The 19,219-nt window shown below is 38.0% G+C and overlaps 2 protein-coding genes across 4 annotated transcripts in view; one reads left to right on the top strand and one right to left on the bottom strand.

The window, feature by feature from the left end:
* Positions 1–624, top strand: part of LOC148880780 (AP-2 complex subunit mu) — a 59,346-nt gene extending 58,722 nt beyond the window's left edge. For both annotated transcript variants that reach the window (XM_088962806.1, XM_088962807.1), the window contains exons 12-13: positions 26–70; positions 151–624. In XM_088962806.1, coding sequence (XP_088818932.1) covers positions 26–70; positions 151–231 — 126 coding nt within the window. In that variant the 3' untranslated portion in view covers positions 232–624. The remainder of the gene's footprint in view (positions 1–25; positions 71–150) is intronic.
* Positions 625–1,244: 620 nt separating this feature from the next.
* Positions 1,245–18,060, bottom strand: LOC148880781 (AT-hook motif nuclear-localized protein 10-like). Of its 2 annotated transcripts, none has more exons than XM_088962809.1 (7): positions 17,719–18,060; positions 16,975–17,518; positions 16,822–16,874; positions 15,933–16,064; positions 1,992–2,153; positions 1,589–1,907; positions 1,245–1,471 (listed from the first exon to the last, which is right to left on the bottom strand). In XM_088962809.1, the coding sequence occupies exons 2-6, from the start codon at positions 17,429–17,431 to the stop codon at positions 1,635–1,637; spliced, it is 1,077 nt and encodes a 358-aa protein (XP_088818935.1). In that variant the 5' UTR covers positions 17,432–17,518; positions 17,719–18,060; the 3' UTR covers positions 1,245–1,471; positions 1,589–1,634. The 2 variants fall into 2 exon arrangements, with proteins under 2 accessions (XP_088818935.1, XP_088818934.1); XM_088962808.1 differs by having other exon boundaries at positions 1,245–1,476.
* Positions 18,061–19,219: the final 1,159 nt, after the last annotated feature.

Below are 19,219 nucleotides of genomic sequence, written 5' to 3' on the forward strand. Positions count from 1 at the left end.
TGACATCATAGACTCCACGTTACAGGTTCCAATGTTTACAGCGTCAGGTCTGCGAGTCAGGTTTCTCAAGGTATACTTGAAATTCTCTCATGCTTCATTATTGGTTATGGAACATATTGAGACAAATTTTACCCGACGTACATTCTGCAGGTATGGGAGAAGAGTGGATACAATACTGTTGAATGGGTTCGTTATATCACCAAAGCTGGGTCCTATGAAATTAGATGCTAGAGATTCGAGGCATTTCCTTCCATACATACCTTAAAACATTCATCTGGAAATCTTGAGGGGCGGGATGCTGAAGAGATTTGCAACCACGTGAAAGAGGGATGGAGCTATTGTCATGGTTTCACATTGTTGGTTTGATTTGAGACAATAGCATCCTTTAACCGCCCCCCCTCTCCCGGGGAGATGAGCTGGTGTCCGGTTTTTTGTATCATTATAGCATTTCTATTTTTTGAATAGAATTCTGTTGATATGATCATTTAGAGTCGAAGTTTGGTTAGTCTTTTGTTGTAAGTGCTAGTCTTCAGACTGATTGTGTTCACGATTTGGAATAGCAGTTCAACTGGAAATATTTTTCATGATTTGCAATTTGCATAAATTGTTGCACTAATTTGACAATATCTTGTGTAATTCTTCCAATTCATTATATTTTTGTTTATATGTAGTTGGCTGAGTTCTTTCTAGACGAGTCTACGTGCCCAGAACCTTGCTGCAGAGCAAATTACTATAATGCTTTTGAGAAAACTGAAGACATCTGTTGCGGTATGATTCACCCAAACGCGTTCTCACAGTAAATACATTGAAAATGTGGAAATCTTTGTTCCCACGTGTCTTGCACCATTTGTATTAATTAGATAGAGCCATTCCACGATTCGGTTTTCGTCCGAGCCATAAAAGATGCAACTTTAGGTTGGGCTAATTGATATACTGACCTGAGTTATGGTACTCGGATCCGAATCCATAGGAAAGCACGTGAACAAGGTCCCGACACTCAGACTACATAGCGCGCTTCAGAACTGACTGTAATTGATCAGCCTTATCTGGTCTTACCAAATAAGACCTGTTCATAAAGGACGGACCTTTAGCCTGGTAATATCTTAAATTGTTCTCATAACCCTAATTTTACATTATATGAAGTTATTAATTTGAAAATAGGAACTTTGGTCTGGAGACAGGACCCGTATGAGAGGTCCATAATTACTTATCAAAATGATTTCTAACAAACAGCACATAATTACTTCTATGAAACCAATCACAAGATAAGCTATATTTTCAGGTGAAATTTGCAACAACCAAACTTATCAGTGAGTTAGGTTATATATCAAAACAAATTCAAAAGATGTGCTGTGAAGAACCATGTCCTTACGGGGACATGCTCCATTCTGAGGTGATTATGCATCCACAACTCAAATATTAGTGCTAGACCTTTAGGAGCAGAGAGCCACTAGCATCCACCTCCGCACCCCTGTGCTGCAAACAGCAAATTCAGTATAATAACAATGAGCATTTCTTCTAAGAAGTCCTACAGTTTGTTAGAAATCTTGAATATATATCATGCCAACTATGAAACTTAAACCAAAACCTCGAAACATAGTCAAGCAGGATGCATCTTCATGTTGGTGTCATGTCTAGGGATTTGCAGAGTGAGAAGTTCCCCAGCCAATAGATGAGTATGCCGACATGCCTTGAAAGGACTGACCACTATTGTTGCAGGGTACAGAGCCCCGGTTAAGGGGACTACCAGGCTCATCAGAAGACTCACTTGAGGTTCCTTGAGAGGGAGGGCTGCCTGTGGCAACCGGTGCCCCTAAGCCTACCATCGGTGATGCTGAGGTAGGCTCCCTTTTCAACATATCCGACTTTGGCTTTTTCCCATCTGCAATAAAGCTGCCGACGACAACCTGGTATTCAGTCCAATGAAATATTTAGTAATTAATTCAGAGATGAAAGGAAAACTGAGAAGGATGAACAAATCTGAAAGACACCTGCACAGGTGTTGCTGCCATTAGCATTCCTGCCACTCCACCACCCAAAACTCGACCATCTGATCCTGCCAATGACACACTCAATCCACCAGTTCTGCTGCGGGTGCCACCACTCTCTGTAAGTAAAAATGAACCTGATAGAGAAATTATCTCGAACCGGCCCTGCATCAACCATTTTTTAAATGGTTGGACAATAATGGAATGTAAAGTAAGAACAGTAACTCCCAAGAACAATTTCATGTCCATATGGTATCACAGACATCAACACAAAGAATTCCAAAGTTTACCTAACAAATCATGTATTTGGGAAAAGATTAAAGTGCTTCTTTTGACTCCAGTAGTTTTAATTGATCGTAGAATATCATTGCTGCAGAGATGCATATGCACACCTCTGCACTCTTATTTCCATTGAGGTGAGAAGACATGTTTCAGTCATACCGAAATGAATGACAGGGTTAAAGTTTTAAATGACAAGACATAAGCTAAGCCTAGATATGACAAAAAAGAAAACAAATTTTGCCCCCCCCCCCCCAAAATAAAATAAAATAAAATAAAACAAAAACTACATAACCACAACCTGGAGTTGCCTTTTAAAACAGCATCTTTAAAGATATTTACCCAATCTTAATCCACATTCAGCCCTTGTTCTCTAACTCAATTGGACTTGAGTAAATAGCCAAGGTTCCAGTCACCACTGTTTCTAAATACTCCTATTCCTGAATTTTCTAGGTTACCAAGGCTACAATTATCAAAATTTACTTGCAGTTGGTACTTGGAACACGTCACTGAAGGGATCCTGGTTGAAGAGGAACTATCAATGATTTGTCAACCCTTGATGATATAATCTGTAGAGAAGTGAGAAAAGGTTTTGATGATTTAACATAATATGTTGCCTTTACACACAACTTTCTACAAGACCCTCTCTGGATTGGGCCTTATCCCCCCCAACCCCCCCCCCCCCCCCCACAAAACAATCTACAAGGGTTACTGCCCTTGTGCATCTTTATAATATCTTCCCATCTATTAAAATTGCAATATTGGTATTAACAAACAATGCAACTAAGAACCGACTCTCTATACAAACTAACCATGATAGTTTGTATATATTAGATCCACACTGGTTATTGCTTCTTGATGCATGTCATTTATGAGATCAATATATATTAGACCCGGCCCATGAACATATACTGGAAGCTTTTTTCTTTCCTAAAACCTACCAAATGACCTCTCTAGGGATCCTCTTTCCAGGCTTTTTCCAAATCAATAAATACCATATAACAATCTCTCCACTATGCTCTAAACTGACATATTAATCTCTCAAGTAAAATAAAGGTAGAGCATTTAAAATTGGTCCCACTGGAAGGACAAATGATGCAGGGAAAAAACTCCAATAAGAATAAAATCAGGAGTGGTCCAACAATAACTCAATAAAAGGATCTATATGAAGCTCCAAACCCTTGCTCCAAGCAAGCTTAAAGAACAATCTTAAAGATCCAAATAAAAATCACAATCCCAGAACAAAGCCTTTCTGTGAGTGTCAGTGAATCGCAGAATTGGGAATATTAATCTCAAATTAGCAATATGAGTTGATGGAGATGGTAGCCAAAGAAAACCTTTGGTACAAAACTATTTTTCTAGTAAACAAGAGTAGGGTATACAAAATAATTGTAATGGTCCCCCCCAGTCCCGTTTTATCTGCAAAAAAAAAAAAAAAAGAAAAAAGATTTAATAGCCATATACATGGAGTGGTTCCTAATCCATCAAGCCACTTCGTCCCCTCAGAACCCATATACAAGGACAGTTAAGGCCAACAGAAAAGTAGAAGCTTTGTTCTTTCTGAACCACCTGTCGTAACAAGCTCTAAAATGAAATATAATATCAATATCTTACTATCCCACAATGAACCTCCCATTTATCATGGTTAAGGTTCCCTTTAGATTTAGAGTGTTCACCAGCTGGGGTCTCCTAGGCTTGGATGTGTTGATGTGATGAGTATACTTGTAAATCTGTCTGACTTGGACAGATGCTGAGTCCTATCACTGAGTTGACTAATGGACACAGGTCCAAGCCTAGACTAAGGTCTTCATGTAACACTGCCTAGGAGACCCCATCTTGTGAACAAGCAAGAGATCAACTGTAAGAGAAAGAAAAAGAGATAGAAACACGCTGGAGAGAGAGAGTCAGCGTTACCTGTTATGCAATGATGAAGCCTTCTCTATAAGAAGGCATGCCATCCTTATGTCCAGTTAAAAACAAGTACACCTTTCTTTTATCTCCAATAAAGCTGCAGCCTGCAACTTTTGTTCCTTAGGCCCTTAACCCATATAACCAATAAAAAGTTAAAAAAAGGTAGGCCCATGTAACTTTTGTATCACTACCACTTTCATCAATTAAAAGCTGGTATCTATTTAAAAAGGGAATAAGTTAAAAGGACTTATGATGCCCATAGGCTTCTTTTCTAATAACAAGTCCCATGGTCCCATGGGCTGAAAAAATGGGCCTTAAAATGCTAATTAGAAAAACATAAAGAAAATATGATCCCAGACAAGTTAATAAAGCCATTTACTAATAAAAATATAATAATAAGTTTACAAACTATAAGAAAGAGACAAGTAATTTTAAAGGTAGTATAAATTAAAATATAAATTTTAGGAAGCATGTCTACAAATCCATATTTTTCATCCTTGCCCAGTCAGACACCTAGACATGTATCATATTCCGATTCCTGCTTCTGAGTCCATGCAGCATGAACCTAGGTCTCAGTGGACTAGATCTTTTAAACTCCAGATCACTCTTTGATAATTGAACCGAGAGCATCCTGCTGAAGCTTTCCAGTGCAAGCACAGTGGATAATTTAAATGGTAACCAACTAAAATCCCTGCCTATAGAAAGTGGAGTGCAAGAACCCCACTGATAGGCATGCAGGCAGAATTGTATTGAGGCTTGAAAATTTTCTTTTTAGGCTGATAATCACTTTTGTTGTGTATTTGTCAGTGAAGTGCTCAGAAAGATGTTTGCGTCCTTAATGGAATGAGTTAGATAAACTACCTTGACTGGTGGTGGAAAACCCTGGCATTCCTCTCTTCACAATGGTCAACAAATCCACATAATGAAAACTTCTCTACATGTTTTTACTCTAACAAGGGACCAATACCACCTTGGTAGGAGGACCTGCATATTTTGAGACTCTAGATAGGAAAAGAGCTAAAAAGTATTTCCATAGTTACATTGGAAATAAAATTTCAGATTTCAGTAGCAAAGCTAAAATAGATTAGGAGATGGGTTACATACCCCCCCAATGAAAGGTGCAGATTGCATGCCTGAGAGATAAGGCACCAAGCCAAGTTTCTTTTTGAAACAAATTTCAGGTGTTGATTCTTGCAGGCAACTTCCCAGCAAAAAATGTTGAACTTTAGGAGGGATTAAGACTTTGAAAACCATTGTAAGAAAAAAAGATTCAGATAACCATTATTGTGGCAAAACATCAAGAAAGAAGGAGAAAAAAGGAAGCATGAAAAGAAGAAATCTTCAAGGGAGGGAGGGAGGGAGAGCCTTCTCTTCAGCCCACGGGCAACTTCAACAAACATTTTGTTCCACAATATCAACTTTAAAATTCCAATTACAATTTACAACTCTATTTATAGACTAAACATGAGGGCCAAGATCTCCATTTACAGATGCCAATTTCAACTAGGAAACTAATCCAAAATAGATTCTAAACCCATCAAAACTAAAGCAATCCAATTGATATCCCGTTGGCACACTCAAATAAAATTAATTTAGTGCAAATTTGAATTATAAAAGAAATTAAATGTCTTTAAAATCAAAAAAAAAATTAAAAACTCAAAATAAAATTAAAATAACAATATTTCAAAAAAGTGCAAACTTGGATTATAAAAGAAACTAAATGTTTTAAAAAAAGCCCATTGGCTTAAATTATAATACATAAATATAGCATTATAACATATTCAAAGTGAACATGTAGAAATAAAATCTAACATATAAAACATATTCAAGCATTCAACAACTCAAGCATGTGAAACTTTCAATTTGTTTATTTCTCTCTCAATTGCATTATTTCAGGTAGCTTATGTGATGATAAACATCTTGCATTCCTAATTCTACAAGTTGGCCCATATATAAAGATATGTTTTGTCAGTTTAGGATTAGGAATCACATTAATGAAGAATGGATGAGAAAATACTAGCGAGGGGAGAGCGGGGTTCTGTCCCCTCACTAGAAACAGCAGGCATGTGCCTTTTCAAAAAGGATGCACTTGGTCTTAGGCTATGCACCTAGGAGCACTTTTTACTATACTTGAAAAGAATTGCTATAGCAGTCTTAGGTTTAGTATGAAACCTGTTCAGAAAAAGAAAAGAAAAGAGAAGAAGAACAGAGGAAGAGGAGGAGAAGAGAAGAAAAAATGAGAGAAAGAGTAGAATGAATACGTTCGAGCCCCTCATTGCCTTTTATATATGACTCAATAAAATAAGGTACAATGACAAAAATACCCTGGTCGGCAATGATAGAGAGAAAAAAAAAACAAAATAACAGCTTGAAACAATAAAAATAAAGATGGGGAGCATATGACTACACTTCCCCTCTAATTGGGAGTAGATAATAAGCATTCCCAATTTGCGTAAATTTGTCTCCATCCTGACTATAGTGACTGCTTTGGTAAAGAGATCAGCAAGTTGCATATCAGAGGCAATATATGGCAAGCACACTTCTTGAGAGGCAACTCTCTCCCTAATAAAGTGTCGATCCACCTCAATATATTTTGTCATGTCATGTTGTATTGAGTTATGGGCAATATTAATGGTGCTTGATTGTCACAATACAACATTAAGGGCTTCTCATATTCAATTCCAAGCTCTACCACTCCAAGAACCATGGATCTATGATCAACTTCAACACTTGAATGGGCAACTACATTTTGTTTCTTACTTCACCATGAAACCAGATTTCCTCCAACAATGGCACAATACCCAGAGGTAGACCTACTATCATCTACACATCCAGCCCAATCGGCAACAATGTACACCTTAATCTTCATATGGCCATTATTTTTGAAGAGCATTCCACGACCTAGACACCTCTTTAGATAGGCTAGAATCCTCTCAACAGCCAACAAATGAGTGGTCTTGGAGAATGCAAGTACAGACGAACAACATAAGAAATGTCAGGCTGAGTCAAATAGAGATACAAAAGTTTGCCTACCAGCCCATACATGGTCTTGTCGTCAAGAGGCTCACCCCTCCTACGCTTATCTTATCATTCAATTCAATAGGAGAATTTATAGGTTTAACCCCCATTTTTCTTGATTCTTCCAAAAGGTCATGAACATATTACCATTGGGAAAGAAAATACCATGTTTAGATCTAGCCACCTCAATTCCCAAAAAATACCAAAGATGTGTCAAAGAGGAACCACTTTTCTTAATAAAGAGTATGATCTAAGTGGGCCTGCACATAACCAAATTTCTCCAGAGCCAATCTTAACCTATCAAACCAAGCCCTTAGAGATTGCTTTTAACCATACAATGCTTTCTTAGTCTACAAACTTTCAGGCATGCATTCGTATCATAGAAACCAAGAGGTAATTCCATATACACCTCTTCCTATAAACCAGCATTCCTGACATCCATTTGGAACATATGCCATGAAACATGTCATTCTTGACATCCGTATCAGTGTTCATCTTAGCAACTAGTGCAAAAATTTCAGAGTAATCAATGCTATAGGCTTGTGTGTAACCCTTTGCAACAAGTCAGGATTTATATCTTTCAACCCATCCCATCTGCATTATGTTTCACAGTGGATACCCGTATGCAGCCAACCGGTTTCTTTCCTTCAGGTTGATTAACCAACTCCTATGTTTCATTTTTAATAAGTGCATTAATTTCCTCCTTCATTGCATCCTTCCACTCAAGCACATATAGAACTTCTTGCACAACTTTAGGAATGGATATAGTAGAAATGGATGAGAATTAGGATTTATAGGATTTTTTTTTATCAATAACCACAAAATTCATTAATATTGGAAAAAAACTACATGGAAGAGGAGCTAAAGATTCTTAACTCGCCAGAACAAAAATACATCTAATTTAAACACTCAGAACCTTACAATTGAGCCCAAAACCCAGAATTTCTAAAAACTCCTTACCTAGCCAATCCATCAGCAAAGGAATTCACATTTCTTTTAACCCAAGTACATAGGACTTCCATATCCTAAATCAACCACTTGAATTTTCTTTTCTCATTGCTGTGGCTCCACATCTTGGAGGTGTCTTCTTTAATCCCATCCCCACCAATCGTAGAATCTCCTTCTATAATCAGTTTCTTAACCTTAATTTCTTTGGCCCTTTGCACCCCTTCCAACATTGCTAACACCTCAGCCCTCAAGGAGTCTCCCACTCCAACTGGACTAAAGAACAAAGCTATTACATTACCTCTCTCATCCCTTAGGACCCCCTAATTCCCGAAGGCCCTAGATTCCCCATACAACTGCCACCAAAATTTAGTTTGACAAAACCAAGAGGTAGAGGGTTCCATATGAGATTCAAAGTCTTCTTCCTTGTAATTGAGCTAGCAACTTCTTTCCACTTTCTTAGCAAATCGTTTGTTGAAAAATCTATAAACTCTTTCATTGCCATTAGCCAGTGTATTACTCTTATATAAATCAACTTTACCATATTTTCCAAGCCTCTCTCCTTTTCCAAGAAGATCCGTGCATTTCTTTCCTCCCATAATGTCCAACAAACAGTAGCTCTCACATATCTCCACATAATTCTTGATCTTTTCATTGAGCATTTAATAGGTGAAGAGGAAAACAAGCTTTGCAGACTAGTTGGAGATGTCGACCTACACCCAAATAAATAAGCAAACCAATCCCAAATATTTTTTTCCCAAAACACAAGATATTATTAAGTGGTACCCAAACTCACCAGCAACATTGCATAGAACACACCAGTGTGGAGATAAACAACTATTGGGTCTTTTTCTTTGAAGTAGGTCACCTGTATTGATTCTTTCAAAGAAAACTTCCCAAAAAAAGCTCCTAACCCTCAGAGGTATAGATTCACACCACACTTCCTTGGCAAGGAACGACAGTCCAATAGGAATTTCTGGTTGTATCAGGGCTTTAAAGAAGGATGTACAACTAAAGGATCCAGAGGGAGACAAAGACCAAATCCTACTATCTGTCTTGGTGGGTTCCAAGAAAATCCCATCACGAATAGACAAAAGAAAAGAAACATTATCCAATTCTGTGTCCCTGAGTGCTCTTCTCAAACCCATGTTCCAAACAAACCCGGAATTTGAGTTTGAGGAAACGGGAAAATTGGTAATTGGTTCATTTTTAAGGGTGGAGATTGCAAATAGAGCCGGAAATTGTTCTTTCAGAGGGGTCTCCCCAACCCAAACATGTTCCCAAAACTTTATGAGATTACCCGAGTGTAAATAATACCTGATCCAAGGAGAGAAAAGAAGCAAAATACCTTGGATGGATTTCCATGGTGATGCTCTTGTAGCCACAGCCAATCCCAACCATTCTCTTCAAGCCCGTGAATACTACAAATTATCTTAGTCCACAATTTCTCCCTCTCCAAAGAAAACCTCCACAGCTATGTTCCTAGCAAAGCCAAATTCCTCTTCCTTATATTCCCAATGTCTAGCCCTCCATCCTGCTTATTCCCAGACCATCTCCCATCTAACCCTATGATCCTTTTTTTCCTCTCCTGACTCCCACAAGAAGTCCATTAATTTTTCCAACTTGCTAGCCACCCCTGTAGGCACCTTAAAGACTGAAAGGTAATAGATGGGCAGATTAGCTAGGGTAGACCTGATTAAGGTAATTCTTCCCCCAAGAGATAGGTAGTTTTTCTTCTAAGAAGCAAGTCTCTTTTCAAACCTCTCCACTACAAAAGTCCAAAAACTTCCTTTTTGAGGATTATCTCCTAAAGGAAGACCGAGGTAAATCAAAGGCCAATTTGATACTCCACTCCCCAAAATATTTGCACAATCAAGGATCTTACTTTCCCCCATATTCACACCTACAACACAACTTTTATCAAAATTAACTTTCAAATTGGACATTTGCTCAAAAGGGGGCCTCCTTGTCTTATTACCCTCAATGCTAGGAAGAAATCTACCACAATTCCGTTCACCAAAATAGAGTAGTGGCAAGACCGAATACACCCCAACACCCATCTGCACCATCTATCTCCAAACCCAAAATTAGTCATCACCTCCAACAAAAAGGACTAGTCTACCAAATCATAAGCTTTTTCCAATTCTAGCTTACAAATCACCCCCTTTTTCTTAGATCTCTTAAAGTCCTCCACGCTCTCATTTGCTATAAGAATTTGATCAGTGATTTGCCTGCCCCTCACAAAAGCTCCTTAATTATTTGAGATGATGGTATTGAGCACCTGTCTAATCCTAAGGGACAAAACCTTCGCAATGATCTTATATAGACTATTCACTAGGCTAATAGGTTTATAATCCCTTGGATGTGTTGCCACTCTCTTCTTGGGAACCAAAGCAATAAATGTGGAATTCAACCCCGGGTTAATCACTCCTCTTTTATGGAACTGTTCAAAGACCATCATTAGCTCTTCCCTCAAAACCTCCCAACAATCCTGGTAAAATGCCATTGTAAAACCATCTCTGCCCGGAGCCTTTGATCTATCCATGGGGAATATACTACCCCCTTAACCTCCTCCACCTCAAATTTTCTCTCCAACCACTCCCTATCTTCTAATCTCAGCCTTGGCCAATCCATACCCTATTACTTGAGGGTTTTCTGTATATAGACTTAAAGTGGTTAGCAAACTCCCTAGCAATCTCCCCCTGATCAGATAAGGTTATTCCCTCTATTTCCAAGTTTGAAATAAAATTCTTCCTTCTTCTCCCTTTTGCCAAATAATGAAAAAATTTTGTATTATTGTCCCCCTCCTTCAACCACCTACACCTTGACTTCTGTTTCCAACTTATTTCCTCCTTAAACAACTCATCCTCCAGTTGTTTCTGCATATTCCACCTCTATTCTTTGTCCTCCTGTGTTAAATCTCCCCTCCCCTCCCCATCTAGCTTTTCCAATTGATCAATTACAATTTTCTTTCTTTCTTCCAACCTCCCAAATTATAAGTTGTTCCATTCCTTGATTTTACCCTTCAATAGTTGTAATTTCTTATGGAACCTCATTCCCTTCCATTCTACTACAGGGTCACTCTCTAACCACCACTCCTTGATTTTATTAATAAAACTCGGGTGAAGTAGCCACATGTTCTCAAATCTGAACAGGGCAGGACCTGTGCTTCCCATCTCTTCCACACCAATCAAGATAGGCCAATGGTTTGAAGTTACTTTTGGAAGTGCTCTAGAGGCCAAGCTACCCCAATGTTCTTCCCAATCCACCTAAAAAAGAAACTTGTCCAACTTAGAGCAAATGGGATTCACTTGTAAATTGGACCAAGTGTAACTACTACGGGCCAATGAAATCTCTTTAAGTTCAAAGCATTCCACAAATTAATTAAACTTCCTCATGCTTGTGGTCACCCTCTGTCTAGGATTATTTGTTTCTTCCGAAAACCTAATTACATCGAAATCGCCTCCTAAACACCATGGTCCATCCCACACTCCCCTTACAACCCCCAATTCTTCCCATAGATTCCTTCTCTCTCTATAATCATTAGGTCCATAGACATTTGTTAACACCCATTCAAAGCCATCCTCCACCTGCTTAAATTTCAATGAAACTGAGAATTGGCCTATTAATTCCTCCATTGCTATACACACCTCACTCTTCCATAAAGTTATCATTTCCCCAATAGATCCTCATGAAGGTGCAGTATCCCAACCCCCCTAGCTCTCCATATACTCCTAGCCCACCTAGCATCAAAATCTACTCTCTTGGACTCCTAAATCATAATTATATCCGAGTTAACCTTTTTTATTGCCTCTTTAATTACTGCCTCTTCCTAGCACTACCCAACCCATAGACTCCTCCCTTCCTCCTATCCCCCTTGATACTAGTATTCTTATCCCCTCCAAAATCTCTCATCAATTTTTCAACCTCATTCAGTTTTCTCTTCCTCACCTTACCCTCCTCCTTTTGCAAAAAAAATTTGAGATCATTTGGGTCTTTTAATTTGCACCCCAATTTCCCCACAAAGGCTGCCACAGTATCCTCACTATTCACCTCCATAAACTCTTGCTCTTCAGAGCCCCCATCCTCATTTATTTCTTCATCCTCACCACTTCTATTCCTCTCCTTTGTTTCCTCTTCTCCACCATGGGCTTCATCCTCTAGAATGGGACTAGGATCTAGCACAACAACCAAGAGACAATCATTAGTAACACAAAACGAATGGACACAAATACCTAACTTTTGCTGAAGTCGAGGAGGGTTACAGGGTTTGAAAGTGGAAACCGACACTCCCTGTACTGTTTTGTGAGTGTGTCCTAAATCCTTAAGATGGAACTGAGCTGGTAAATTTCCTTTCGGTTGTTAATCACAGAGACTACTCTTTGTACCCAATTGTTTATTCCTTGCTGAACCGTTCCTGTTTTGCCATTGAAAAGTCTCAAGTCCTTCCTTACTAACATCCTGCCTAGCAAACTAGTTCGACAAAGGAGCTTCTATCTTTGAGAGAAAATTTCCTTCCCCTAGCATTTGTTTGCATTCTACTATATTGACCTCCTCTCCTCCTACAGTTCGAGACTTCGCACCAAAGAGGACTTCATTTCTTTCCCCTAGGTTTAGTGTGTCTTCCACTTCTTCTAGCTACTAGATCTCTTCCCTTACACTGTCTAGACTGGTAGAACCATCCAAATTATCTTCTTCGTCAACCCTATCCACGCTACAAGCCACCCAAATCAATTTTCGATTCCTTTCTTGCAATCGCATTAGATTGAGCACTCCTTAGAGCTTGCCGGCTTGAGACGAAATGCTCCGCACCTTGTGAATCTTCATCTGAGCGCGCAACCCATTGCCATTGACGTCTGGGGCAAATCTTCGATGCCTGGTCGAAATCAGCCCTAACAGGCTTCGATGGAGAAGAAGCTAGACCAGTCTTTCAGTCTAGTGTCGCACGAAACTTGCCCTACCCACGCGATCACTTAAACAATCCCGTGGGCTAACTAATACCTCCAATATTGGGCCGGGTCTAATCTGGTTTGGTTCAGAATCACCCTTGCACCCCTTAATACTGATCGACCCACCCCTTCTTTTGGCCACGTCAGCATAGGAAGCCCGACCCACCTTCTCACCTTTTAATTTGAAATTTTTTGAAGATTTTTCCTTAAGGTGTAGTATCTAAAGAAACTAAGATGTGCAATGGGCAGTGGAGGTAGTGCATCTCTGTTTCCCCTTATGAACTACAATGGGAAGGTCAAGACATCAGTAGAAGACAAAGACTCAAGAATAGGAGGCGAAGCTATAGTATCTAAATTTGGTGCCATAGAGGAAACTGGAACTGGCGTGGGCTATTCAAGAGTACCAAAACCAACTCGCCTCCACCTATGAAAAACCTGCAACTTCTTACATTTCTAACAATAATCCTCAACACAATTCCTTTTCAAGAACAGGAATAGGTAAGGGAACTTCAAGAACAAAGACACCCCTCTCATTTCTCTCCCCCTGAGATGAAAACCCTCCAAATAAGGAACATCCTAAAAAATGGTGACATCCATAGACATAAATCAAGAGCCAACAATCGGATCATAACATCAATATCTCTTTTGATTTTGTGCATAACCAAGAAATATGCATTTGGTAGCTTTAAGATCAAATTTAAAACGATGAGGCACCAAAATCTGAACAAAACAAGTGCACCCAAAGATTTTAAGAGGAATGGTAAACAAGTCTTTCCCAAGACCTAATAATCGAGGGGGATTCCAAAGTGGTGGTGGGTTGGTTGAAAAATTTTGAAGAGGCTATGTGGCGATACAAGAATGAAATGAAGAAATTTAGTTGGTTGACAAGGAATATGTTGGTCACTGTACAGTGGGTGGGGAGATCAGCAAATACCTTGTCAGATGTGTTAGCTAAGCAAGGGGTAAATAGGGAAGAATTATTTTGGGCTCAGTTGTGATTCTTGTTTTTCTTTCCTAGTTTACTTGTAAGTTTCAAGGAGGGGCTGCAGCTCGCACCTCTCGTTGGGATGATGCATGAACTCACTCTAATTTGCTTATGAATCAATAAACTTATTATTATTCATCAAAAAAAAAAGCGCAAGGCGCAAAAAAGGTGCAAGGGCCATAATTATAAAACATAATATTAATAAAAATATAAACTTAAGTTTTAAAATAATGGTTTAAAAAAAACTATTATCTAAAATTAAAATACATAATCATAATGTGTAAAGCAAATTCGAATGAGAATTTAAAAATGAAATCAAACATCAAGTAGCTAATGTGGCATATTACATTCCTAATTCTACGAGCCGCCTTTGTGCAACGCCCCTTGAGGCAAGCCCAAACAAGTCCATGTTAGGGTCTTAAGTTCTTAGTTTTCACACAAAAAATAATAATTTTATAGTTTTAATTGCTTTTAAGGAGATATTTTATTAGGATGAATGAATGGGCAACATTACCAAATAGGGGATTCTCGAATGGCCTATGGTGCGCCTTTTAAATGAGCTGCACGTAGGACCTGGGCGAAGCGCCTACCCTAAAATGGGCCTCGCCTATGCGCCTAAGCACGCTTGAGGCGCACCTTTTAAATCATCGATTCAGGCAATGCACCCAACCAAGGGTACCTAAGTGATGCCTTGGCAACATTTTCTTTGTTTATTGATCAATAGGTGCCTTGACAACTATAACAAAGTATAAAAGGATCCCTTCAAAAAGAAAGTATATAAGGAATTGCAAACAACAATGGTTCTAAATAACAATATTATCAAACTCATAAGGCATTTATTAGTTAGACCATTAATAGAATGGTCAAATAATGAAGTATTTAAAAATAGTAATCAACCTTCAGCCATTGAGGAGATCACAAGTCACAACCCACTTAATGACTAATCCACTAATGATAAAGCAACAAGTTATTTAGTTCATTCACTTCAGCCATTATTAATAACCTCCAAGAGAGATGGGACTGAACTAATTGATTAATTCTTGATAAAATGAGACAAGCAGTGAAGAGCAATGGGGTGGAGAAATTTTAATACCTTTTTTTCTTAAGAGAGTATAAGTATTTAGAGGAAAAGGTATTCTTGTTAACCCTTTTAAAAATTAAGTTCTTCTATGGGAAAGAAAAGGTATTCTCGTTTACCCTTTGTAACTCATAGTAGTTCTTCCTCTGTTTTTCAGTATTAAAAAATGTAATGTTCTTTAAATATACAAGGAATATGCATCTGGTTGACCATATATCTATGTTGTATGAGGCTAATCACTAATGATCTTTCTTAAGGCTGTATACAGAGTGGTGGATTTAGAATTGGGGGCAGAATTAGGTTAATTAGTTATCTGAATCTCCAGAATTTGTCATTGGGTGCTTTTTTCAGCATTGCATAATTCAAAGAAACACAGGAAATAAAAAACCTGATTAATCTTCATTTAGAGAAATTCAAATTCCTCCCAAAGGGCGAGCCATTTGAAACAGAACTGAAATTCATTCTGCTGCTGCAATGCAAATTCCAAACACAGGTTTAGTCTTTCTTTTTCCTTTTTAATTTTGTTTTCAATGGGAAACAATTAAAGTTTTACTGAACTTTTTGGAAACTGATTTGTAGATAACTGTGGAAACATTATCATGTAATTTAAAATTAAGGAAGGGAGCAGCTGGACTTGCCTAATATGGCAAGTGCTATTGGCAATTAGGATGGAAATTAGGATTTATATTTATAGCATGATAGCACCAGAACAAAAATTGGCACATAATTAGTGCTATCACATGCAGCCTAGATTAATAAGAACATTTTTTCAACCAAACCTCATATGTTACAGTGCCACCAGAAGTTGCAGGTTGACGAAGGGTGACATTACAGATAGCACCATTTGCAGATAGAATACAGACTGTGCGCGATCCTTGCTGTGAAAAGGCCATAATTTTTGATGCTACATCCTACAAAACAAAAGAACTGAGTTGGGGTAACATGTAAAAGTAAGATTTACTGTTACTGATTTAAAAAAGAAGGATAAAGATAATGTGATCTGATTACTACATTAAATTAAGTTAAAGGTAAGATAATATAATCTGGTAACTACATTAAATTGTTTGATTCCATACCAAATGTCAACCAGCACAGTCTAATCTGGGAAAAAAGAAGTAAATTGGACAAATGAAAAATTAAAAGAAATGAAGAGACACTGCTCATGTCATTATTCTTTGCCATAAGAAAATTTTAAATATATAGCTGCCATAATTCTCTGTTGTGGTTGAAGTAACATATGGTCATCCTAATCCCATGCCAAATTAATAACTCCATAACAGCCAAAATAGTAGTTTCCGTACACAATAAAAATTATACTACTAAGATCTTTAAGTAAACCCATGACCTTACCAATAAGAAGTTAAATCTCAGTAAATGCCAAAATAAGCTAAAACTTTACAAAATCAGTGTGGCATGGAAAACTCCTGTTTTCAAATCTCAAAAGGACCCAAAACAACAAAGGAATTGAAATATGACAATTTAAAGAAATAACAACTGCACATCATGTCATTGGTTGGTTGTCAGTACCACCAATCAATAGTTCTTGCAGACAAGCCATTCCAATTAGTAAGAAATGACACTCAAAAACCATGCCATCCATTAGTGACTAGTACAATTCACTTCAGATATGGAATTTGATGCATATACTATTAGATATGGTTAACATACCTCACCAGCTTTGACAGTGATGATATGTGGAGTAAAAGCAATTCCAGCAGCCCCTATCACAAAACCAAGCTCATAATCAATATCTCTTGTAAAATATGACCACTATTGATAATAATAAAATAATAAATGAGACAAGTTGAAAACATAGCATACCCAAAGCATTCAGTTGCTGCTTCTTTCCGGAACCCGGAGGCCGCCCTCTGTTCCGCTTATATGGAGGTTCGGATGACGGTGTAGTTGGATGTGAGGGAGTAGTCGAATGTGAAGGTGCCACCGAGGATAGAGGAGCCAATGCCAATGCCATGCTGCCGTCAGGTCCATATTTCCTGGGTCTTCCTCTTTTCTTCTTCATTGGCTCACCCATGTTAAACCCACATGGCCTCAAACCCCCTGAAGACCCATCGGCATGATACGGCGAGTTGGAAGAATCCGACGGTCGGGAAACAGAATTGATCACAGAATTGAAGGGAAGACGCATGCTCTGCATCAATCCTGCAGAGTTGGGACTGAGCATTGAACCGTTGGGTATGCTCGACCCATATGGATTGGGACCCACCATCATTCCATGAGCTTCAGATGAAGTTAACCTTGTAGCTTCCCGTGCATCCATTCACAGAATTTAAATAGAAACAGCAATAAAAATATATAGAATTTCAACTTCTTTCCATCTTTCGCATCAGCCCAACTGTTGAAAAATCTGTTCAAATGCATCGGCAGATATAAATCAGAAAAAAATAAAAAGAAAAGATATGCACGAATTTGTTTCATTTTTTTTTCGCACCGAAATCTATTCGAACAAAAAGAAAAAAAAAAAAAAACAAGCAGAAGAAAATGAGAAAATGACACTAAAAAGAAATGGAAAGAAAAGAGAGAGAGAGAGAGAGAAAGAAACGGAACCTGGTTTAGTAGGCGCGGAAATGCAGAAGATATTTCTACTTTTCTAGGGTTTAGAGGGGAGAGACGTCTCGGATTTAGGGTTTAAACGACGTCCTCGCCTTTCTTCTTTTGCCCACCGACCCTCGCCTTCCCGAGATGGGAAAAATATGCGGGAAATGGTAATTATGTTTCCATTTCTACCTAAATAAATAAATAGTATTACTTATCTTCACATTTTCTAGCTTTACAGTTTATACTACCTAACTGATACCTCTACTTGCTTTTGATTTGGACATTGCAATTGGAAGGAACCCCTTTTCTGTATACAAATACAATACAAAAGCTCCCGTCTCTTCTCACTCCTTGATTGTTTTGTTGTCGTTAATGCATTTTTTTTCTATTTTTTTATTTATTTTCTCATTATTTATTTATTTATGGATATTTATTAATTCATTTTATATTATTGATATATATATATATATATATGATATATCTTATACATATTTATCGGGTTGTGATGTTTTGTGTTGACTTCCGTCTTTCCCTCCTAATTGAGAGTTCAAATATTTGGGACTTTGACTGACTGACCTGCAAACGCAGCACACATCCTAATTAAAGACAAAAAAAGTCACAAAACTACTTGGGTGTTGAGGTAAGCATTAGATTCGACCGTAACTAGTACGGGTTGAGGGCAGGCTACGCAGCATGGAAAATGCCTTGGGACTTTGGGTTAGAACTCAGCCCTGCCCATGGTGCTTGTCCTCAAGCCAGCCCAGCCATGTAGAATGGACCAGCTAAACTTCTTCCTGTTTTTTTCTTCTTGTTGCAATGAGATGGATATCATTGATGGTTCCTTGATATGTATTGCCTGTATGGAAGAGAAGGTTGGGCAGTTAAGATAAGGCATGCCCAAAAAATATGAGCCTCACAAAAATGTAAATACTTAGTTGCATGAATGGTAAAACTAGAAATGAGACAGTTAGAAATGAAGTCGAATGAAAGAACTGAGGATTAACTTTTATTAAGTGATAAAATGAGAGAAAGTAGATTGAGATGGTTTTGCATACGTGCATAATAACCATTTACAAAACCTATTAATTAAAAAGGTGATTTCTTACAAATAGAAGGGGCTAAAATAGTAAAGGGAAAATAAACGAAAAGGGATTTGGGTGAAAATAATAAGGAATTATTTAAGCATTCATAGTTTAATAATGGAAATGACACCTAACAGAATATAATGATAAAAAAAAAGGGATTCATGTATTTAACTGTCAAGTGAGGCTAAGATATACTTAGAAAAGAAATCAAAACAAAAAAATAAAAATAAAAATAAAAAAGGGGGTAAGGTAAAAATCCAGACCCATATTTTGGCCCAAGTCAAGCCTTATCATCTGACAGGTAGTCTGGCTCGTATATTGGCCTAGCCTATTATCGGAATTCTTCACCCCACCCACATACAAATTGTACGGATTGAGTTTTGATTTTTAGGCTACAAGTTAGGCCTTGGCCTGAACACTTGTGC

This window comes from Nelumbo lutea, chromosome 1 (genome assembly GCF_056320005.1).
Source record: "Nelumbo lutea isolate HS-2025 chromosome 1, American lotus-T2T, whole genome shotgun sequence".
Taxonomy (NCBI): domain Eukaryota; kingdom Viridiplantae; phylum Streptophyta; class Magnoliopsida; order Proteales; family Nelumbonaceae; genus Nelumbo; species Nelumbo lutea.